Below are 20,176 nucleotides of genomic sequence, written 5' to 3'. Positions count from 1 at the left end.
TTATGTCAAAGACAAATGAAATTAATAATTAGAAATTAGTTATTAAAACTATTACTGTTTCTCTCTCTATTAAATATTGCTTGGGAAGTATATATTGTATATTATAAATCTTTGAAAAGTAGAATATTTTGTTTATACAAAAATTGAAGCTTTGCTATATTATACAATCATTATGTATAATGTTAAATTTTTCAAAACTAATTTTAATATTGCGTAATGAAAAAGTCTTTCCAAAATTTCAAAATATTAGAAAGATAGCTGTATAAAAAGTTGAATTCAGAATTATTAGCCCCCTAATTATTAGCCTCCTTGTTTTAATTTTTCCCAATTTCTGTTTAACGAGAATATTTTTTTAACACATTTCTAAACATAATAGTTTTAATAACTCATTTTTATTAACTGATTTCTTTTATCTTTGCCATGATGACAGTACTTAATATTTTACTAGATATTTTTCAAGACACTTCTATACAACCCAGATCACTTTATTAATAAGTTATTTGAGTCATTGCAGAGATGTATGGATGCAGTCTTCCAAGCTCATAGGAGTCATACACAATATTAATTCCCTTTCCATGATAAAAACACACAAAAACGATAAATGTTTTGGTCATTTGTGGTTTAAAATGACTCCGCAATTGTGGGCAGCACGGGGGATCAGTGGTTACCACTGTCGTTTTCACAGCAAGAAGATTGCTAGTTTGAGTCCCAACTGGGCCAGTTGGCTTTTCTGTGTGGAGTATGCATATTTCCCCTTATTCGTGTGAGTCTCCTTTGGATGCTCCGATTTCCCCCACTGAAAGGGCATCCGCTGCGAAATTTAAACTCGCTGTGGTTCGTTCCGCTGTGGCGACCCCTGATAAATAAGACTAAGTTGAAGGAAAATAAATGATTTCACAAATTATAAGTGTTTTTGTGGCTCTGGGTTAATTATAATACTTATTTTTACATTGCAGATCCTGCGATGTGACTATTGCAGATGTGCACATTTCAATAACGACGCTGAAGTGATATATTATGCAGTCCTAATGTACATATTCTCAATACTCAATAACTTGCATTGAGTCAGTGAGGAAGGTAGGAGAAGAGAGAACAGACATTAAGTAGCAGAAGTGAAGACAAACAGGCTTTTAAATAGTTTGCAGAACAACCTTTAGCCTTTCCAATGGCCAGGATGAGCATTTAACTGCACTGCGTTCTTCTCTTATCACTGTTTACATTCATTCGGCTGAATTAATAGCGCATGATTGATTTCAGAACTACTTTTGAATTCTTGCTCCACACATCACGGAAGAGCCTCACCTTCGACACGCATTCAAAGTCGGTCTTTTCCATTATACTCCCTCCTTCGGCACATAAACGCTTTGTTCTTTGTCCACTACAAACATCTTGTTCTTCTAGTCCTAATTTGTAATTGCAAACAAACTCCTAAATTGCGAGGACATGCAGCCTCGTTGGTCTTTATCTTTTTATCAACCTCATTTGTCTTGATACAACATGTATTTACGTTAGCACTATCTATTTCCTAGATCTGGATTTAAAAAAGAAATGGACGATACCTCTCCAGGCTTTATCCTTCCTGGGGTTTTCCGAAGACTTCCTTTCCCAAATTCCGTCATAAACATCTGTTCATCCGTGAAATGTATCGCTTCATAAACACATTAGGGCCTTGTTTATGGTGGATTGAGCTGTGGTGCTTTTCAGTGGAATGGTTTCATTCCAGTTTTGTAGTCCTCTAGTTGGTTGCCATCCAGCGTTGTGTTTTTTTCTCCTCTTGTTTGTGTCTGTCAGGACCTCCATGCTGAATCCCAGAAGGACGAACTCTATCATACTTATGTCTCGCTCTTCAGACTCTTTAAGGGCAACTTTCTCTGAGAGCATTTGTGTAGTCTATGAATGAGCCAGACAACACACTAAACTTGTGTCCAAGCTTGCTACTTTGGACTTTGTTCGTGGTTCTTGTATATATGCACGTCAGCATCTGCTCAGATCAGCCACCCTCATACTTCAGTTTAAAGATGAAAGGCAGCACAATACAATTGAAGTCATAATTAATAATTCTCCCCAATTATTAGCCCCCCTTGTATATTTTTACCCCAAATACTGTTTAGTGGAAACAAGATTTTTTTCAACACATTTCTAAACATAATAATTTTAATAACTCATCTCTAATAACTGATTTATTTTATCTTTGTCATGATGACAGTAAATAATATTAGACTAGACACTTCTATACAGCTTAAAGTGAAAATTAAAGACTTAATTAGGTTAATAATGCAAGTTAGGGTAATTACAGTAGGTAAATCATTGTAACAGTACTTTGTTCTTTAAACAACCAAAATAAATTTTGCTTAAGGGGGCTAACAATATTAACCTTAAAATGGTTTTAAAAAAGATTAAAAACTGCTTTTATTCTAGCTAAAATAAAACAAATAAGACTTTCTCCAGAAGAAAAAAATATTATAGGAAATACTGTGAAAAATTCCTTACTCTGGTAAACATCATTTGTCAAATACTTAAAAAAGAAATTCACAGGAGGGCAAACTATTTTGAGTTCAACTGTATTATATTAATTGGCAACATGTAAGTTTAAATCTGAATTTCTAAATTTAAATCTAGAAATGTATTTATAAATCCTAAATATGACATTGAAGGCAAAATGATTAGTCCTCCTGTGAAATGTGTAAACTTTTTTCAAATATTTCCCAAGTGCTGTTTAATGGAGAGAAGATTTGGTATATTTTTCCAATAAATTTATTTTGTCTTTGCCATGATAATAGTATATAATATATTTAACTAGTTAATTTGCAAGATAATAATATTCAGTTTAAGTGCATTTTAACTAGGTTCATTAAGTTAAATAACTAAGATAGGCCAGTTTTTGGACAACAGTGTTTTGTCTTTCTCACCCCCAACACTCAAAAAAAACAAAACAAAAAAAACATAAAAATATCTAAAAAGGTTAAATATTTCATAGGAGGTATGTAAATATGTAAATATGAATAAAATGGGCCTAAAAGCCTAAAAATGTAAATGTGATTATGTAGAAATATAATTCGTGAATCTATAAATGTATATTAAGTATGAATGTATATATGTCCACTGTCAATATAGAAATACAAAAAAACAGGTACAACTCTAAATATATTAAGGCAAATGTGAGTATATCTGAATATTAAAATAGTAAATCTGAATATAAAAATGCAAATCTCAATAAATATAAAAAAATATATATATAAGTATATATATATAAGTATATTTTATAATATAAAGTATATATATATATATATATATATATATATATATATATATATATATATATATATATATATATATATATATATATATATATATATATATATATACACTGTAGGTAGAAGTCCCGGGTAAATCATATATTTTAATCTGAATATATAATTGTAAATTGTCTGTATATTCACACACATTATTCAATTTTGTATATATTACACAGTAAGTACAGTACAGAGTAAAAAAAAAAATTGTAAAATCTTGAATACATATTATTCAGGTCATTATGTAGGTTAGCATCACTACTTATAAATGTTACTCCACACAGATTCCTCTGACTGTCTCCTCTTTTTTTCCTGCAGTTCTTCAGCACCCTCTTTGCACCACTGGGCTTTTTTGCAGACAAGATGGAGAGTTTTATGCCCTCCTGCCTGTGGCATCAACTAACAAATGTCTGACCCGCACACACCCTTCACACACAGACACACACATACTTGCACTGGAAAACACTACTGTACATGTAACGTGTAAGGTGAACTGACAATAAAACTGTTTGGCTCTTTTTGTGACACTCTTTTTCATACAGTATTTATTGCAATGGTTGTGAAAGAAGTGACAGTATAGACAGGGCAGTGCTGATGCAGACACAGAGGAAGAAGAAGAGCTTTGGTTATCGTGAAGATTCAACAGAAAATCTTTTTAGAAGAGCTTGCTAAACACCGGTTCAGATCCACAACAAGAGGGTGAGTTGGTTACACTGATGATGTTTACACAGTTCTATAGTCTTCCTGGAATAGAATAAAAGCTTGATTAGATTGTAAACAAGACATTATAAAAGACTGTCAGGTATTGTGGTTATGATATGGCATGTAATGATGATGTGGTGCTGCTTTACAAATAGCTGGAGTAGCCAGCGTTGCTTTCTGGAGATGGTTGAGGAATAATAAAATCAGTGTTGGGGGTAATGCATACAAGTAACGGGAGTTATGTAATAATATTACTTTTCTAACTAACAAGTTCTTTTTAGTTTACTTAATTAGCTTTTTAAAAAGTAAATTGCTGAATTAAAATGAAAGTAGTCATGATGATAATGAATCACACAGATTATGTTCATTATTTTGATCGTAACAAAGAAAAGGAAAAGGGGATTGTCTCAATGGACAGTGATTTAATGTAAGACAAATAGTACAAAAGTAGCAAACACATCGCTTTAAAATTTTAATAATCTATATACACGGCATGTAGAGCTCTGGGGTCAGGAAGATCTCTGACAACCTTATCCGAAAATATAATTTTTTGGGTGTGTTTTTTTTAAAGGTAAATGAAGGTGTACAGTAGGTTATACAGTGTGATGTTAATTCCAAAACTCCTTTATTAAACAGAAAAAAAGAAAAAAAAAAGAGTTCTGAAAGAAATCAAGCCTCAAAAGTAACATAGCACTTTACCATAAAAGTAACGCAACTAGTTACTTTTTTGGGATTAACTTAATATTGTATTGCACTACTTTCTAAAGTAACTTTTCCCAACACTGATTCAAATATGATTGCACATATTTAAATAAGATTGGAGAGATAAGATTTTGATGACTTAAAAAATGTTTCACCAGCATTTGTTAAAAGAAAAGCATCACGTTGAAAAAAACAATGTTAACTGAAGTTATATTTTATTGAGTTATAGATTCCTATCATTCAAGAGCACTTTGATCTTCTTTTTATTGATAAGCCATAATTTATGCAGTGATGATAATGCATTTTGCATTCCAAAGCATTCACTAACATTTTCTTCCAACTGTTAAGGAATTGTTTAAAAAAGAACAGCAAAAAAAAAATTCCTATCATCAAATTTTATTTATGTTTTTAAAATTATGTTAATTATTATGATGATTATTATTATTATTATTATTATTATTTTAACTGCTGTTCGAACAGCAAACTGACATGGGTGTATACTTTTTACACACAATGTAGGCCTAACACCATTTTCCACGTCGTATCTATTTTAACGTAAACATTCAGAAATGTGGTTTAAACGGCGTACTAAGAGCCAGAGACCAGTTAAGAAAAGAAAAGAAATAAGAAAGAAAGAAAAGAACGGGCGCGGGAATTTTGAACTTGAATGGCTTCCGGTGTGTCAGTAAGTCTAGCCGCTTCAAAACATGTGCGTTTGGATTACCGTTAGCCAAAAGGTGCGTTCGACTTCATGCAGCGCTGCGCAGATCGATCGAAATCTGTCTTAAAGCGGTGCATTCTGGTTAGAAATCTTGTCCGGATTGATGCTGCGCCGACGCCACGTGACTGTCACATGTGGCATCAAAGTACCGCGACAGCGCTCCGGGATCAGACGGCAAACTCAGACCATGCAGCTTCTGAAGAGCGACTGCAGGAGCTTTGATGACGACACCGATATTACACGATTGGCCGAGTTCACCACATGACAACAAACACGTGTATTTCGGGTTTATAATTGGACAAATTCCAATTCAAAAGTTTCAAAACAAACAATTCACTTTTCACACCCTCTCTATTCTGTACACATCTTGCTTATTAAAAGACTACAAATATTTTACTGCAGTATCATCTTTTGTTAAATAATCTGGTTATAAAGGTTAGCTTGTTTGCACAGGTTTATTTTTTAACTTTTTTATACAGACTATTTACTGCATTCATCTCCATGAACGATTTAAATGATATATTTTAGTGTATATATTAGTGAATAACCTAAATAAGTCTTACAGACTTGAAATAAGAAAATCATCATCATTGATCCTGCCACCCTAAAGCTCTCTTAACAAATTAAAGTAAAGAACTATTTTATTAAAGGGTCACGAAACACCAAAACACATTTTTTGAGCTGTTGACAGTCGTATATGTGTCCCACACTGCTAAAAACACTATTAGGACACCTATATTTCACTAAAAAGTGTAAATTGGTTGTTTTTGCGTTATTTCAAGCAAATTCGTACTTCCTGTTTGAAACGAATTTTTGAAGCTGCGTCACGGTCATGACATAATAGCGTTGTATTCCAGCGTGCAGACTGGGCGTCTGTGCCAGAGTGTGTCTTATTACGTCTTACAGTGTGATGCATTAATGCATGAGTAAGGGTTGGTTCAAACCAATCAGCGCGCTCTATTGTGCAACTTCATTAATATTCATTAGTGTCACCGTCTTTACACCACAGAGACGCCACGTTGTGTTGGCAAAACAAGCGTGAAGTGTTGCTTTTACAGTTTGCTGCCATTAAGTTTCGTTTTCATTTTCTCCCTGTGAGAGCTCATCTGGATCACGTGTGGATTACAGTGTACGCGACGCTCAACAACAATAATTTACGTGTCTAAGGAGGATTATTGTTTACCTGAGAGCTGTTCTCATCTGCAAACGCTAAAATCCGGATTCCGGATGTAGTCTTCTCTTCATAAAGACGCGGCTCTAGTTGCTGGTGATTGTCCTGTCTCTACAGATTTGGTAAGTGAGTGACCAGTGCTCTTTGTATATTCAGTTTGTTCGTATCAAATAAGTTAACTATTGCATTGAGTGCAAACATGTTAGCACCGCATTTTGTGACCGGAATAACACACGCGGCTTTCGGACGCTACCTGCCGTGTGCATCTAAGTTTCCGGGAAATGCTGAGTTTTTTTTCTCTCATTCGCCGTGCGGTATCAAACATTGCATGAAAAATACACGCATAGAGCAGACCTTCGAATCAAATATCTCATTTGTCGCGAGGGGCATGAATGAATTCCCTGAATGAAAGAGCCAAACTGCAGTTAAAGTCCAACATTTAATAATTTGGCAAATAATTCGACTACAGATGTCCATGTAGGTTAAACACCATCCCTTTCTCCTGTGTATTTTGACTGAAACTCGCGCGTGCCCAAATAGACACTCCCACACCCTCCCACTTTAGTTTCTCCGACACTCCCCCCTAAACAGAGCTGGACACCCCCACTTTTCTGACTTTTTCCAAAGAAGAGGTGTGAAAACACCCTGCTGAAACGAGGGGGTTTCATGGCCCTTTAAATAATTATAAAATGGCTTTATTATTATAATATAAATATATATTTTATTTTCTATCGAGCAGTTTAAAGGCTACCTGCTCTTTCTGGGAAACTTATACATAGCTCACTTATTTTACCTTTTGTTCTTTTCAACACAATCTTTTTGGATTAAAATGCTTTTTTGAAAATTCATTCATCATCCAAAATAATGTCATTTATTAAGACCTAATCAAAACACCTTGTTTTGCTTTTTACATGGGAAATTTTTATATCTATAAATGTACATATATGTAAACCCTTTTTAAGCAGATTCAAACAAGAAGTATTAGCCTAAAGATTGATGTTTAACTCCTAGAATTTATGCTTATTGCTTTGTATTTAATAGACCTGTTCGTTTTTATGTTTATATTAACCTCTCATTTCCTCTTATTTCTCTCATGCATTTGTTATATATTTTATTCATAATTCTCTCTTATTGTTTAAAAAGGAACTACAGTTTGAAGAGCCTGTATTCTGTTTTATTTGTAAATGTTTTGTTGTTATAAATAAAAATAACAAAAGAAATATGATGACGCCATGTGATCGGTCATCATGACTGCAGCAACTTTGAGTCCCGAAGTGTCCAGCTGTCCGTCTTGACGGCTCCGTTTTCAACTCCGCCCCGCCTGCGCTCGGCTAATCTCGTTGATCACCGGCTGCAGCTGAGCTTCATGTCGAACGCACCTAATGACTCGTTTGTTTACTTTGTGCAAATGTTGCAGACTGCTATCTTATTTGGTCATATTCATAACCGCTGGTCGAAGCGCGAAAGTAAGGTGAATATAATTTATACGGTGATATTATTTTTTGCACGTTTTGATATAATTATGCTGAAACAATATACTACTTTTAATTTGGCTAAACTAAAACAATAATGGGGTATATGCCGAAGCATGCTAATAGGACTTTTAATTTGCCAGGGTTTAGCGCTTCCGGCTAATTAAATGCCAACGCAAAGTCAGGTGCGTTTAAGGTATGTTTTCTTTAAAAATCAGCGATCTCCACTGGCTGAGTGATATCCGATTTAAAGTGGGTCTCAGATTGTACAAGAAGCACTGCATTACATTACATTTCCCCCCGTCATGTCTTTATAATATGAGCATTTATTTTACCCTAGTATATCCAATGGAGCTTCTGCGTTAGCCTGCCGATTCTGACGGGCGCGTGCGAGTAAACAGCTTTTTGTCTTGCTTTACGCTTGAGCAACTAAATAAATGCTAAAGTTTATTTAACTGAATGTATTTTAATGAAATTACAACATCGATGCGGTATAAGGAACCGTATAAAGTGGAAAAAAAGTTCACAATAACAGGTCACCGGAAGTGTATCAGCATGGAAACAGCACTAGCTCGGCATATACCCTATTAAACAGATAGGTGGCTTTCATCTAATACATCAGGTGTAAATTGTATTGTTGTTTGACTTCTAACGTTACATTTCTTAGTGCCCTGATTCAGCTGTTTATTATTATTATCTGGTCTGCCGATAAAGTTATATTCAAGCGGTCACCATAGAGGAGAAGAAGCTCCTCTGATGTGTGAGGAGTATTGATGCCTGAATAACCATCTTTCCATGTTATGTGTCCCTGTGGGCTTTGTAAATATAATTTCAGATTAGACAGTTTTTCTCCTGTATATGGCTACTGTAAATAGTCAACATCACTGAGTGGTTTCAACAAACCTGTAAATAAACACACTCCTTCAGTTCCTGTACTGTCTTAGCGCTACAGCCTCTTCTGAGCTGGGACGAAGCCTTTTAACTGGGATTCATAGTTTTTGTAATTATTATCAAACTAAAATTATAATTATTAAAACAGCTATATTTTCTTACTATACCTGTAACAAACAATAAAAAAAATTAATAAAATAGAAAAATATTTTAAAATGTAAAATGGTCATCATTTTACTGTATTTTTGTTCAATATAAAATTAAAATACATTTAATATGCACTCACCAGCTACTGTCCAACTGCTTGTGTCTTTATAAAAGATGGTTGCCAAAGTTAAACACAAAATTGTTCAAAATTCTTTCCCAGGTTTCGCTGTGGTGTCTTTAAAGTGCAGCTATGCCTTTCAACATATTTGGCATGGACTTGGATGTTCACAGCTACATATGAGACGAATGCATAGCGTATGATCATCAAAGATCCCGCTGCCACCTGCTTTCTTTGGCTGTCATCCATTCAGCGGTCAGACGGGGTTGTGCAGGGTCAGAATGAAGCTCCATAAGGTACACAATGTAGAGTGGAAAAGAGCTACAAAAAAGAGGCCAGGGTAACCAGTGGAGTAAAGTAACAAATTACAAACACTCAAATTACTGTAACTGAGTAGTTTTTCTTTGGAATTGTAATTTAGTTAGTAGTTTTAGAAATGTGCACTTTCACTTTCCCTTGAGTACATTTTTAGTGCTGTATTGGTACTTTTACTCCACTACTTTGCTTCAAACTGCAGTTACTACTTTTTTTTTTTTCCCCTTGTCTATGGCGATTGGCTGAGTGGAAAGTCTTGTCATTTCTGACCAATCAATTCGCACATATAAACTAATTTGCATCATATTAAACAACCTCAAGACAATGTGTGTGTGTGTGTGTGTGTGCGTGTGTGTGTGTGTATATGTGTGTGTTTCTCAATACTGGGTTGCGGATGGAAGGGCATCCGCTGCTAAAACATGTGTTGGAATAGTTGGCGGTTCATTCCGCTGTGGCAACCTCTGAAATAATGACTAAGCCAAAGGAAAATGAATGAATGAATGATATCCCTCTGTATAAACTGTAGATTTAAAATTATAAGTGCTCCTTAAGTGGATTATTTAATGCTTAGTGCAGAAAAAAAATTGAGCTAAAAGCCTTAAAAAATATGTATTGCTACTAAAATCAACAGACACTGATAAATTGTGGAGACATAAACACTTAATGTTTTCTTTACATTAGATTGAAAACACTTTATGAAAGGCTAAAAATTCCAAGTTGAACCGGTGCTAGATTTGCCTTGCCTTAAAGAGGTTCAAATCCTGAAAGAACAGCTCAGATATTGCCTGTAAAGGATGAAGACATGTTACGCTTGATACCATCACAGGCTTGTTCACTGTGTTCTGACAGAGCCGGTGCCTACGGCTGGATTAAGTACATTTGGGGCGTCTTAACTGCTGCTCTCTGGGGGTCTGGATTTGTTCAGGTTGGCAGTTTACTGCAGGATTAAAGCACAGAGGGTAACAAAACCTAGTGACAATCAAGCAAGCAATGTTTGCAGAAAATACTGCTTTTATACAAGGCTGTGCTATATAGTAAATTTAATTAATGTCTGTTACAACATATCACACGTCTATAAATGGTGCTTACAATAAAAAATATAATGAAATTATAATAATGCGCTGCAGGATTTGCCTGTGATCATTTTGCTACAATTACAATTTTGAAATCATCGTTTCAAAGGTATGTGAGCTCACACTTCTGTTACTGACACTGAATAATCTAATGGCATCTTTACACGGCAAAAGCTGTACAGAAACCAAAAGCAGCATGCATTTTTCTTTAATGTGTGTTTAACACTGCTTTAACTTCCAGTAAAGACACGTTTCACACCTGTAATTTTTTACTGGTGTTAGGACTACAGTTCACCCAAGGCTATTAAAACCCTTCTCTGGATATGTGGTGTTAACCCATTGTTGTCTTTGTTCAGTTTGAAACGGAGTGGTGTTTTCTTGTTGCTGCTGGAGGCTTGGCAACAGACTCATGTGACGTAAGTAACGGGAAACATGCATCATGTAAACAGCATTCTTTAAAAAATACATTTAAGGTGATAAAAGATAAGTCCGAGGCCATGGTGCTCCACCGGAAAAAGGTGGTTTGCCATCTTCAGGTTGGAGATAAGTCCTCACCCCAGATAGAGGAGTTCAAGTGTCTTCGGGTTTTAGGAAAGGATGGAAGGTGAGATTGACAGGCGTATTGGTGCAGCGGCAGCAGTAATGCGGTTGATGTATCGGTCCGTTGTGGTAAAGAAGGAGCTGAGCCGAAAGGCAAAGCTCTCAATTTTCCTACTCTCACCTATGGTCATGAGCTTTGGGTCATGACCGAAAGGACAAGATCTCGGATACAAGCGGCCGAAATGAGTCTCCTTTGCAGGGTGGCATTGTGTACTCTTAAGCAGGTCGCACACCAGAAGCGCCGCTCGGTGGCGCGCCGCGCAGCGCCACGCAGCGCCATGCATTTTAGAATTCTAAACATAGGTTTCTATCAGGATACACACACCGGCGCCGCAAGTCGCCGGCTGTCGGCGGCGCCCGTCCACGGCTCAGGACGCAGTTCATTTTTCAGCCGCGCCACAGAGCGCCATCTGATTAGTTTCATGTTAAATACAGTATCATTCGAATGTGCGCGTCTGGTGTGTGATACTTTAAAATGTCATGTGCGCGCCGTGTCGCGGCGCCGAGCGGCGCTTTTGGTGTGCGACCTGCTTTATAGATAAGGTGAGGAGCTCTGATACCTGAGAGGAGCTCGGAGTAGAGCCGCTGCTCCTCCACATCGAGAGAAGTCAGCTGAGGTGGCTCGGGCCTCTCTTTCAGATGCCTCCTGAACGCCAACCTAGGGAGGTGTTCTAGGCATGTTCCACCGGATGGAGGCCTCGGGGAGCACCAAGGACACGCTGGAGGGACTATGTCTCTCGGCTGGCCTGGGAACGCCTCTGGGATCCTGAAGGAGCTAGAGAAATGTGTCTGGGGAGAGGGAAGTCTGCAGTTCTCTCCTGAGACTGCTGCTCCTGCAACCCGGCCCCGGTAAAGCGAAAGAAAATTAAATGATGTAACTGTGTAAACTGTAGTGTTCCTGAGATGGTAAGATGACATGCTTTGCTCCTGTTCACATTTGTTTGTACTTTTGTCCGGTGCATGGTGGTTATTAATATTGTCAGCTCACAACAAGAAGTTCACTGGTTTGAGTCCCGGCTGGACCAGGAGGTCTTACTCTCTGGAGTGTGCATGTTGGTTCCCCCACAGTCACAAAAATTGTGTTGTTGCAGGTAGGGGAATCTGCAGCATAAAACATATGCCAGTGTAATTGGTGGTTCATTCCGCTGTGTCAACCTCTGGTAAATCAAGAACTAGAAGGAAATGGAGTAAGTAAATGTATTGTCTTTGTTTTTTGTCTGTGTAACTCATGAGGCGTAAATCCGACATGGCAAAATATTTTATAACTGGCAAGATGCGCAATGCCTTGTAAAAAGGTTACCTGCGGTTCATCTAATCAGCCAGAGTAACACCACTAATATACAAATAAGGAGATGAACTCAGGGTTTAGAAGTGTACAGTGTGAAATGTATGTCAATAAATATCCAGGATTATTTGTTAACCCCAGACATATTATTAGGAGTGTGAAATGTGATTGCAGATAACCCAAGATTTCCATTTCTCCATGGTTTAGAATGACCCAAGGTTAACAATTTCAAGTGTGAAAAGCCTCATAGTAAACTAGTATGTGTTAATGAGTTTTAATGCACTGCTTTATTATACGTTCACAACAAGGTGTCCAGTCAGAGTGATACAATTTTGCTATTTGGTTGACAGGACAGGACATGACACGACATGACACTCTGGGCTGTTGCCCTGCAGTTGCTAAGAACTTTCTCATACATGTCTTCCCCAAACTGTCTTTAACAAATAATAAAAGCCCTCCTGTGCTCCTCCTCGGAGTGTTGCGGTGCCTCTGTTGTGCATCGCAGGTTTTGGAAGAGCTGCATTCTTGCCAGCTGACTCACAAGATAAGCGTTTTTATGTGTTAATCCCACGCCGCCGGCCTGGTAAGCTCCGTCTGACAGCAAGCGTGCTAAAGCTCCCATCTACTCATATCTGGGAGCCAAGCCACACTCGTCCCCAAAGGTCACGTATATATAACGCTTATCTCCACTATAAATCTGCCCTCAAGACCAAACACTTGCTCTGGATTTGTGGATTAAAGCCTACAGTGGGAAGTATACCACCACTCACAATAAAGCATTCCCGTACAAGCAAAGGTATTCATAAAGATGCAAATGTGTGTTTGCAGTTTCAATACCTGGTTTTTATAAAAAAGTGTGATTTGTAGGAGACTGATCGTTTTATATACACTTTATTCTGTAAAATATATCATATTTTTATACTGCTGAGCTGATGAATGCTTGATTTTGACGAATTTTGAGAGGTGTGCAAATTATTGTCAGAGAAACAGTTAGCTTTACTCGCTGGAGGAAGAATGACACTAAGGCTAAAGGATTTCTTTTAGACAGGTAATGTTATGTTTAAGACTATTTTTGTCACGCAAAGCTGATGTAGATTTTGTTGTTACGAACTAGTTATATGCACAGGAGTGTTGTTCAGTCACTAAAGTCTCCCGGTCAAAGATTGATGTGAATATTTTCAACTTTATAAGGGCCCTTGTACAGCATCGACAATGTAAAATTTTATTTAGTTTAACAATAAAACTTCAGTAAATGGCGCTATTAGGCTTAGCCTGTTTTTCTGAGGTGATGATGGTTTTATATTCACTTTGGTTCATTTTTGAACAATGACAACCTGTGACGCTCTCCCTACAGTGTATTGTTCATCATGCTACTTTGAATGTTCTGTCTGAAATTGCATGTATGGCTTGGTAATACGTGTAATTCCTGCACGTCGCCTGCCAACCACTATGAAGAGTCGCTTTAGGTCAAAGCATGTGAGAGAGTGAGACCAACAATCCTTGCAATCATAAAATATTGCACATTATGGCAAGTTTTGCTTGCTAAACAACTGAAAACGTGCTAGATATAATAGTTTTTCATTAGGAATTGTAGTATTATAAAGTACGATAAAGTTTTCTAATTGGCGAATGACATGATCTAGTGTGTTGTCTACTGTCATCTTTACGGTCCGCGTTCAGGAAGACTGTGTTTTTAGAGCTATTATGCTTACAAGGTGGTATTTTGCGGGATCACCTACTGCTCCTTTAAATTACTTTTAAAGAGTTCACACTTAGCTGATGATTGAGTATAAAGCTTGTTTGGCATGCTGTCCTGGGAGACAGCCCTGAGCTCATAAGATCCTCGAGCCCGGGGCTCCCTCGGGTTTGCAAGGTGAAGGGAAGTTTAAGCACAGGTAGATCTCGAGAACTCCCCTGCTGTAGTAGCTAATGAACAGATAGTGATTGCTCTTAAGAGATAACCACTTACTTGGAGCATGTCTATGGTGCCGATTTGAGTTAGTGAATTGACTTAAGTTGCATGTTTTTGGAAGGTGGGATGAAACCTGGGGGAAACCCACGTGAGCACAGGGAGAACATGTAAACTCTGCACAGAAATGTTGGCTGGCTTGGGAAAGACTAGAACCAGTGATGTTCTTGATTTGAGGCAACAGTAACCACTGGGCTACCGTGCCACCCATCTAGTAAAGTAGAAGGAGTAGGGGTGGCAGGGGGATTCTTCCAAACAAAGATGGCTGCTATATGGAACTTAGGGTTTTTATAGTGGCTTAGGAATTGTCGGATCAGCCGCAAGCAATCATAAGCACGTGATCCTCTTGAAATTAGTTCATAAATAAACTTCACAAAGTGAGTACGCTTAAAAGTGACTATACTTAAAAAAGTGAGTAAAACCGTTGTCATTTGAAACTGTTGTTTTAACTTTTTATAATTATGCATATAGTTCATTTTCTTAATAATTTAAAGGCAAAGGGTTTATTCACTTTTTATATTACTAAAAATATTTATAGTTAAATTTAGGGCTGTATTTAGGTACGGTAATTGAATAATAAAAGCAATTCAATAAAATCAATTATTAAAGTTACATAATGTAAAATATTCCTGAATGCGTTTCGAATCGTTATACAGTCACAGGCCTGAAAAGCACATAAATTGTAATACGAACTCAACATTGCTTATGGTGGAATATGACTACAGTGAATGATCACATTGCGATATCCATGCTAAAGCGATATACTGTACAGCCCTAGTCAAGTATACTTGACAACAGGAAGCTTTTTTCACAAAGTATTCTTTTATTATGTAAGAAAAGCATGTACTCTCTTTTTCTTGCTCTTTTTTCCCATGCAAGTGTGCACACATACAGCACAGACATACTCTGACTCACAAACACAGAAACACAAACATGTTTTAAAATTAGCTTGGGATGAGATGGCCCAATTCAATGAAAAATGCCCCAAAAATGTATTGAAATGAAAAACCTGACAAAGTCCTAAAGTGGTAACTGGGGGAAACAAATGATCAATTTTTAGAATATTAGAAAACAATGCACACCATATACCAATTATTTATTTATAATATATCCTATAATAATGTTTCGTGTAACAGAAGCAATTATCTAGTGCAGAGGTGCCCAAACTTTGCCCCGCGGGCCAAAGTTGGTCCATGGTAACCTTTAGTTTGGCCATCTGAAAAGAGAGGGAGAATGATGGGAATTGGTTGGGCCAAACACCTTTGACAGAGATCATCATTTAATGTAACCGAATGTAACCTTTAGTCTCTTTATTTAATTGGGGAGCTACCAAAAAAGTTGTTTGAATTAAATGTAAATGAATCAGACATTTAAAATGGAAATACTGTCAGTGGACAGATAGAGGACCATGCGTCAGACATCAGTGCAAGGTAAAGGCAGGAGCAACTCGACTAGTGTATTCAGCATTGAACTTTATTGTCTTATAAATGGATTTGTTTATGTTTTTACTATAATAAGTTCATTATAAAATGGTAAAAATGATAATGCATCAATAATTTATATATTTTAAAGCATCTTTTTCTAGTTATTTTTAAATATTAGCAAATAAATTAGGAAATTACCCATGGCAAATTAAATGTCATACGGTTTAGAATATTTAACTTCGACCCACAAACCTTAATCAAGTTTTTTTTTTTTTTTTTTTTTTTTTGGCTTTTATAAGAAAAGTTTGGGCACCCCTGATCAATGTTTCTATAGATAATAATATTTTGAATAATTTTCTGATTGCTATCAGGGGTGTTTTGGGTAGTTGTCAGGATTTTTCTAAACAGTTCTTAATGTATTTAGTGTCTTGCTGTGTGGTTGCTCGGGTGGTTCCAGTGAACAATACATTTAGTAGTGTTTGCCATGTAAAAATTGCAATTAAAAAGTTTTATAAGCACCATACTACTCATCTCAATATGTTTTAAAGTGTAAAGTTCAGGGTTTAAGTTTTAAACAAACTAATCATTGCATGCTTATATCACCTCATTGGATTTTTAAGCATCATTTGAACTGAAAGATGCATTTTAAAGGATCCAATTGTTCAGGTTTGTTCAACTGTCTCGCCTATAAGTATAGTTTGAAACAGCTGGTTTGTTTTCAGCGTAACAAGATCGTTATCTTGGACGACTGACTGAAAATGAATGCAGTTGTAAGGACCACACACAAATTGGACTCTGAGGACACGCGGATCATGTGACTTGATGAATATACACAAAGTCCTTTCCAAAGAACAAAACGCAGTGAATACTATTTTAGCTTTCAGCGCCTTGACTCCATCAATACGTCCTTGTACGGATTAGTGTGCTAATTAAAATGTTAGCCGATTCTGTTGAGGAACGTACATAAATTTGAGCTCCGACCGCATAGTGGTTACACGCTGCCAAGGGGGTAATTTTACAATGTTCAAAAGTAAACATACTCTGACATGTTTTCCACAAGTCTTTCTCAACACAGAAGTTTTTCTGGCAAAGGCGAGGTGTGAGGTGGAACTGTTGAACAACGGAAAACATAATCAGACGGGCTGTGGGAAATTTCTGACATTCCACTATTGGAAAAATGTATCTTTGGATGGGATGCTGAAAATGAAGCAACAATAGAGAGCTATTGGCGCCCTTCGAGACCATAGTCTTGATATAAGAATTACAGAGGCGAAAACAAATCCGGTCAAACAGCTACGAGCTGCTCTGTCTTACAACATGACACCAATTAGAATGGCTTGAGATCAGAATCACTTCTGCGTAGGGTCCAAAACTAACACTCGCTGAGTGCCAAAACATCAGTAAACAATGGCTTGGCAACGTAGCAAAGCTGGAAAAGTTAGTTTTGTTAAAGATCCGCACCAAACTACATGATTTAATTCTAATTGTGTGAATGATCATCTGAATTCTGATTATAAGTGATTATTCATTCATTTTCTTTTCGGCTTAGTCCCTTTATTAATCTGGGGTTGCCACAGTAGAATGAACCGCCAACTTATCCAGCATTTGTTTTACACAGCGGATGCCCTTCCAGCTGCAACCCATCACTGGGAAACATCCATACACTTTCATTCATACATATATACTACGGACAATTTACTTTTCCCAATTCTATACCACATGTCTTTGGACTTGTGGGGTAAACCGGAGCACCTGGAGGAAACCCACACGAACACAAGGAGAACATGCAAACTCCACACAGAAATGCCAACTGACCCAGCTGAGGCTTGAACCAGCGACCTTCTTGCTGTGAGGCGATTGTGATACCACTGTGCCACCATAAGGGAAGAAAGGTGATTTAAGTGACTTTGAACGTGGCATGGTTGGTAGTGCCAGACGGGCTGGTTTGAGTATTTCAGAAACTGCTGATGTACTGGGATTTTCACATACAACCAGAAAATGGTTCACAGAGAATGGTCCGAAAAAAGAGTAAATATCCAGTGATTGGCAGTTCTGTGGGCGCAAATGCCTTGTTGATGCTAGAGGTCAGAGACTGGTTCCAGCTGATAGAAAGGCAACAGTAACTCAAATAACCACTTGTTGCAACCGAGGTATGCAGAAGAGCATCTCTGAACACACAACACGTCAAACCTTGAGGCTGATGGGCTACAGCAGCAGACCACACCGGGTGCCTCTCCTGTTAGCTAAGAACAGGAAACTGAGGCTACAATTCACACAGAATTAGACAATAGAAGATTGGAAAAATGCTGCCTGGTCTGATGAGTCTTAATTTCTGCTGTGACATTCAGATGGTAGGGTCAGAATTTAGCGTCAACAACATGAAAGTATGGATCCATCCTGCCTTGTATCAATGGTTCAGGCTGGTGGTGGTGGTGTAATGTTGTGAGGGATTTTTTCTTGGCACACTGTGGGCCCGTTAGTACCAATTGAGCATCGTGTCAACGCCACAGTCTACCTGAGTATTGTTACTGACCATTTCCATCTCTTTATGACCACAGTGTTTTGTTGGCTACTTCCATGTGATAAAGCACGAATCATCTCAGACTGGATTCTTCACTGTACCCATATTGACTCCAAAGTCACCAGAACTCAATCCAATACAGCACCTTTGGGATGTGGTGGAACGGGAGATTCACTTTATGGATGTGCAGCCGACAAATCTGCAGCAACTGCGTGATCATGTCAATATGGACCTAAATCTCTGAGGAATATTTCCAGTATCTCGTTGAATCTATCCTACGAAGGATTAAGGTAGGTCTAAAGGCAAACGGTGGTTCAACTAGTTGTACCTAATAAAGTGGCCGGTGAGTGTATGTTGAGCGCTGTATGTATATTTATTTTTTCTCTATGTGAAGGCGAAGTGTAATTGAATGCTGTTTGTACAGCACGGCTTTCCTTTTTGGTCTCTTTTGTCGCTGCAAATTTGTACAATGACAGCATAAGCTTCCACGGCCTTTACCTGACAAAGTTTCAGGTTGCTTTAGATTAATGGTCCCACCATTTTGGACACGCATTGCTGAGCAGCTTGACAACCCGAGCGCTTCGTTCACTCATCCATCTTAACAGCAAATTTAGTAACAAGCATGCTGTCAAACCAAGGTGCTTCATTCAGAACAACAAAACGAATGGCGAAGAATGCGAGTCATGCTAACCTGACTATTTTTACTGCTCAATCTCAGTAAGCGTCTTATTTTAGCAATGATTTGACATTGAGTCTGGGTTTTACTTGAGGACATGAACAAGCAGAGTTGCCTTTTTTCATAATATTATCTCTGCATATAACACTGGATGTTTCTTGAAGAAATCTTGTTTGAGGTAACTTCTGATCAGTTGCACACAATATACTATTTAGGGTGCTTTTACACTTGGATCAATTGCCTGGACCATACCCAAGTTCAATTGCCACCTTTTCAGTTGGTTTGTGTTCACACTGTCTTTTTTCCTTCTGAACCCGGGTACGCTTGCATCATCAAGCTGTTGTTGTGCTACAGTAGGTGACAGACACGAAAGCAAAGCACCAAAACGGAAAGATGTCTGCACATCGCGGTCATTCTGCTTTTACTGAATCTTTTGGTTTTGGGCATACAGAAAGCGACTTGCGTCCATCTGCCGCAAAACTATTCTAAACGTTCAGGACATCACTGCTTTTGAAAGAGACAAGCAGACATTATCACTGTGATTGCCCTGGCTCAGTCCCGCTTGTCACTAAGGTACAGTACGTGATACACAGACACACACACATGAATGAATGTTTTAAAAAATGGTGTCGTACAGTTGGCGGTTCACTTTCGTTATTTGGTACGATTGCAGTCATACTAGAGCAGGGGTCGGCAACCCAAAATGTTGAAAGAGCCATATTGGACCAAAAAAAACAAAAACAAATATGTCTGGAGCCGCAAAAAATTAAAAGCCTTATATAAGCCTTATAATTATGGCAACACATGCTGTATGTATTTATATTAGCTATATTAGCCTACTATAAAAATGACTTCGTTGGCTACAAATACATACTGAGCCTTCATGATTAAATGTTCATTTCCCTGCAGTGCATCCTGTAGAGAATGACGCGCCACGTGACTACTCTGTTGTACGATGCCGTCTCAAGTTTAACTTAATTACAGTATATTAATGAATTATGTTTAACGTTCAAGTTTAACTTCATTACAATATTAATGAATTGTTTAATGATCAAGTTTAACTTCATTACAATGTTAATGCATTATGTTTAATTAT

General features: G+C 37.5%; 1 protein-coding gene and 1 long non-coding RNA gene across 3 annotated transcripts in view; both read left to right on the top strand.

The window, feature by feature from the left end:
• Positions 1 to 3,818, top strand: part of st7l (suppression of tumorigenicity 7 like) — a 30,876-nt gene extending 27,058 nt beyond the window's left edge. The window contains exon 15 of one of the 2 annotated variants that reach the window (XM_073953025.1): positions 3,612 to 3,818. In XM_073953025.1, the coding sequence (XP_073809126.1) occupies positions 3,612 to 3,707 (96 nt within the window). In that variant the 3' untranslated portion in view covers positions 3,708 to 3,818. The remainder of the gene's footprint in view (positions 1 to 3,611) is intronic. The other variant, NM_001111156.1, reaches the window with a different exon arrangement.
• A 4,137-nt stretch (positions 3,819 to 7,955) lies between these two features.
• Positions 7,956 to 20,176, top strand: part of LOC141386357 (uncharacterized) — a 48,813-nt gene continuing 36,592 nt past the window's right edge. Inside the window, exons 1-2 of the long non-coding RNA XR_012408209.1 lie at positions 7,956 to 8,060; positions 9,320 to 9,513. This is a non-coding gene — a long non-coding RNA (uncharacterized lncRNA). The remainder of the gene's footprint in view (positions 8,061 to 9,319; positions 9,514 to 20,176) is intronic.

Source organism: Danio rerio, chromosome 6 (genome assembly GCF_049306965.1).
Source record: "Danio rerio strain Tuebingen ecotype United States chromosome 6, GRCz12tu, whole genome shotgun sequence".
Lineage (NCBI taxonomy): Eukaryota > Metazoa > Chordata > Actinopteri > Cypriniformes > Danionidae > Danio > Danio rerio.
This window is presented reverse-complemented; position numbering and strand designations above follow the sequence as displayed.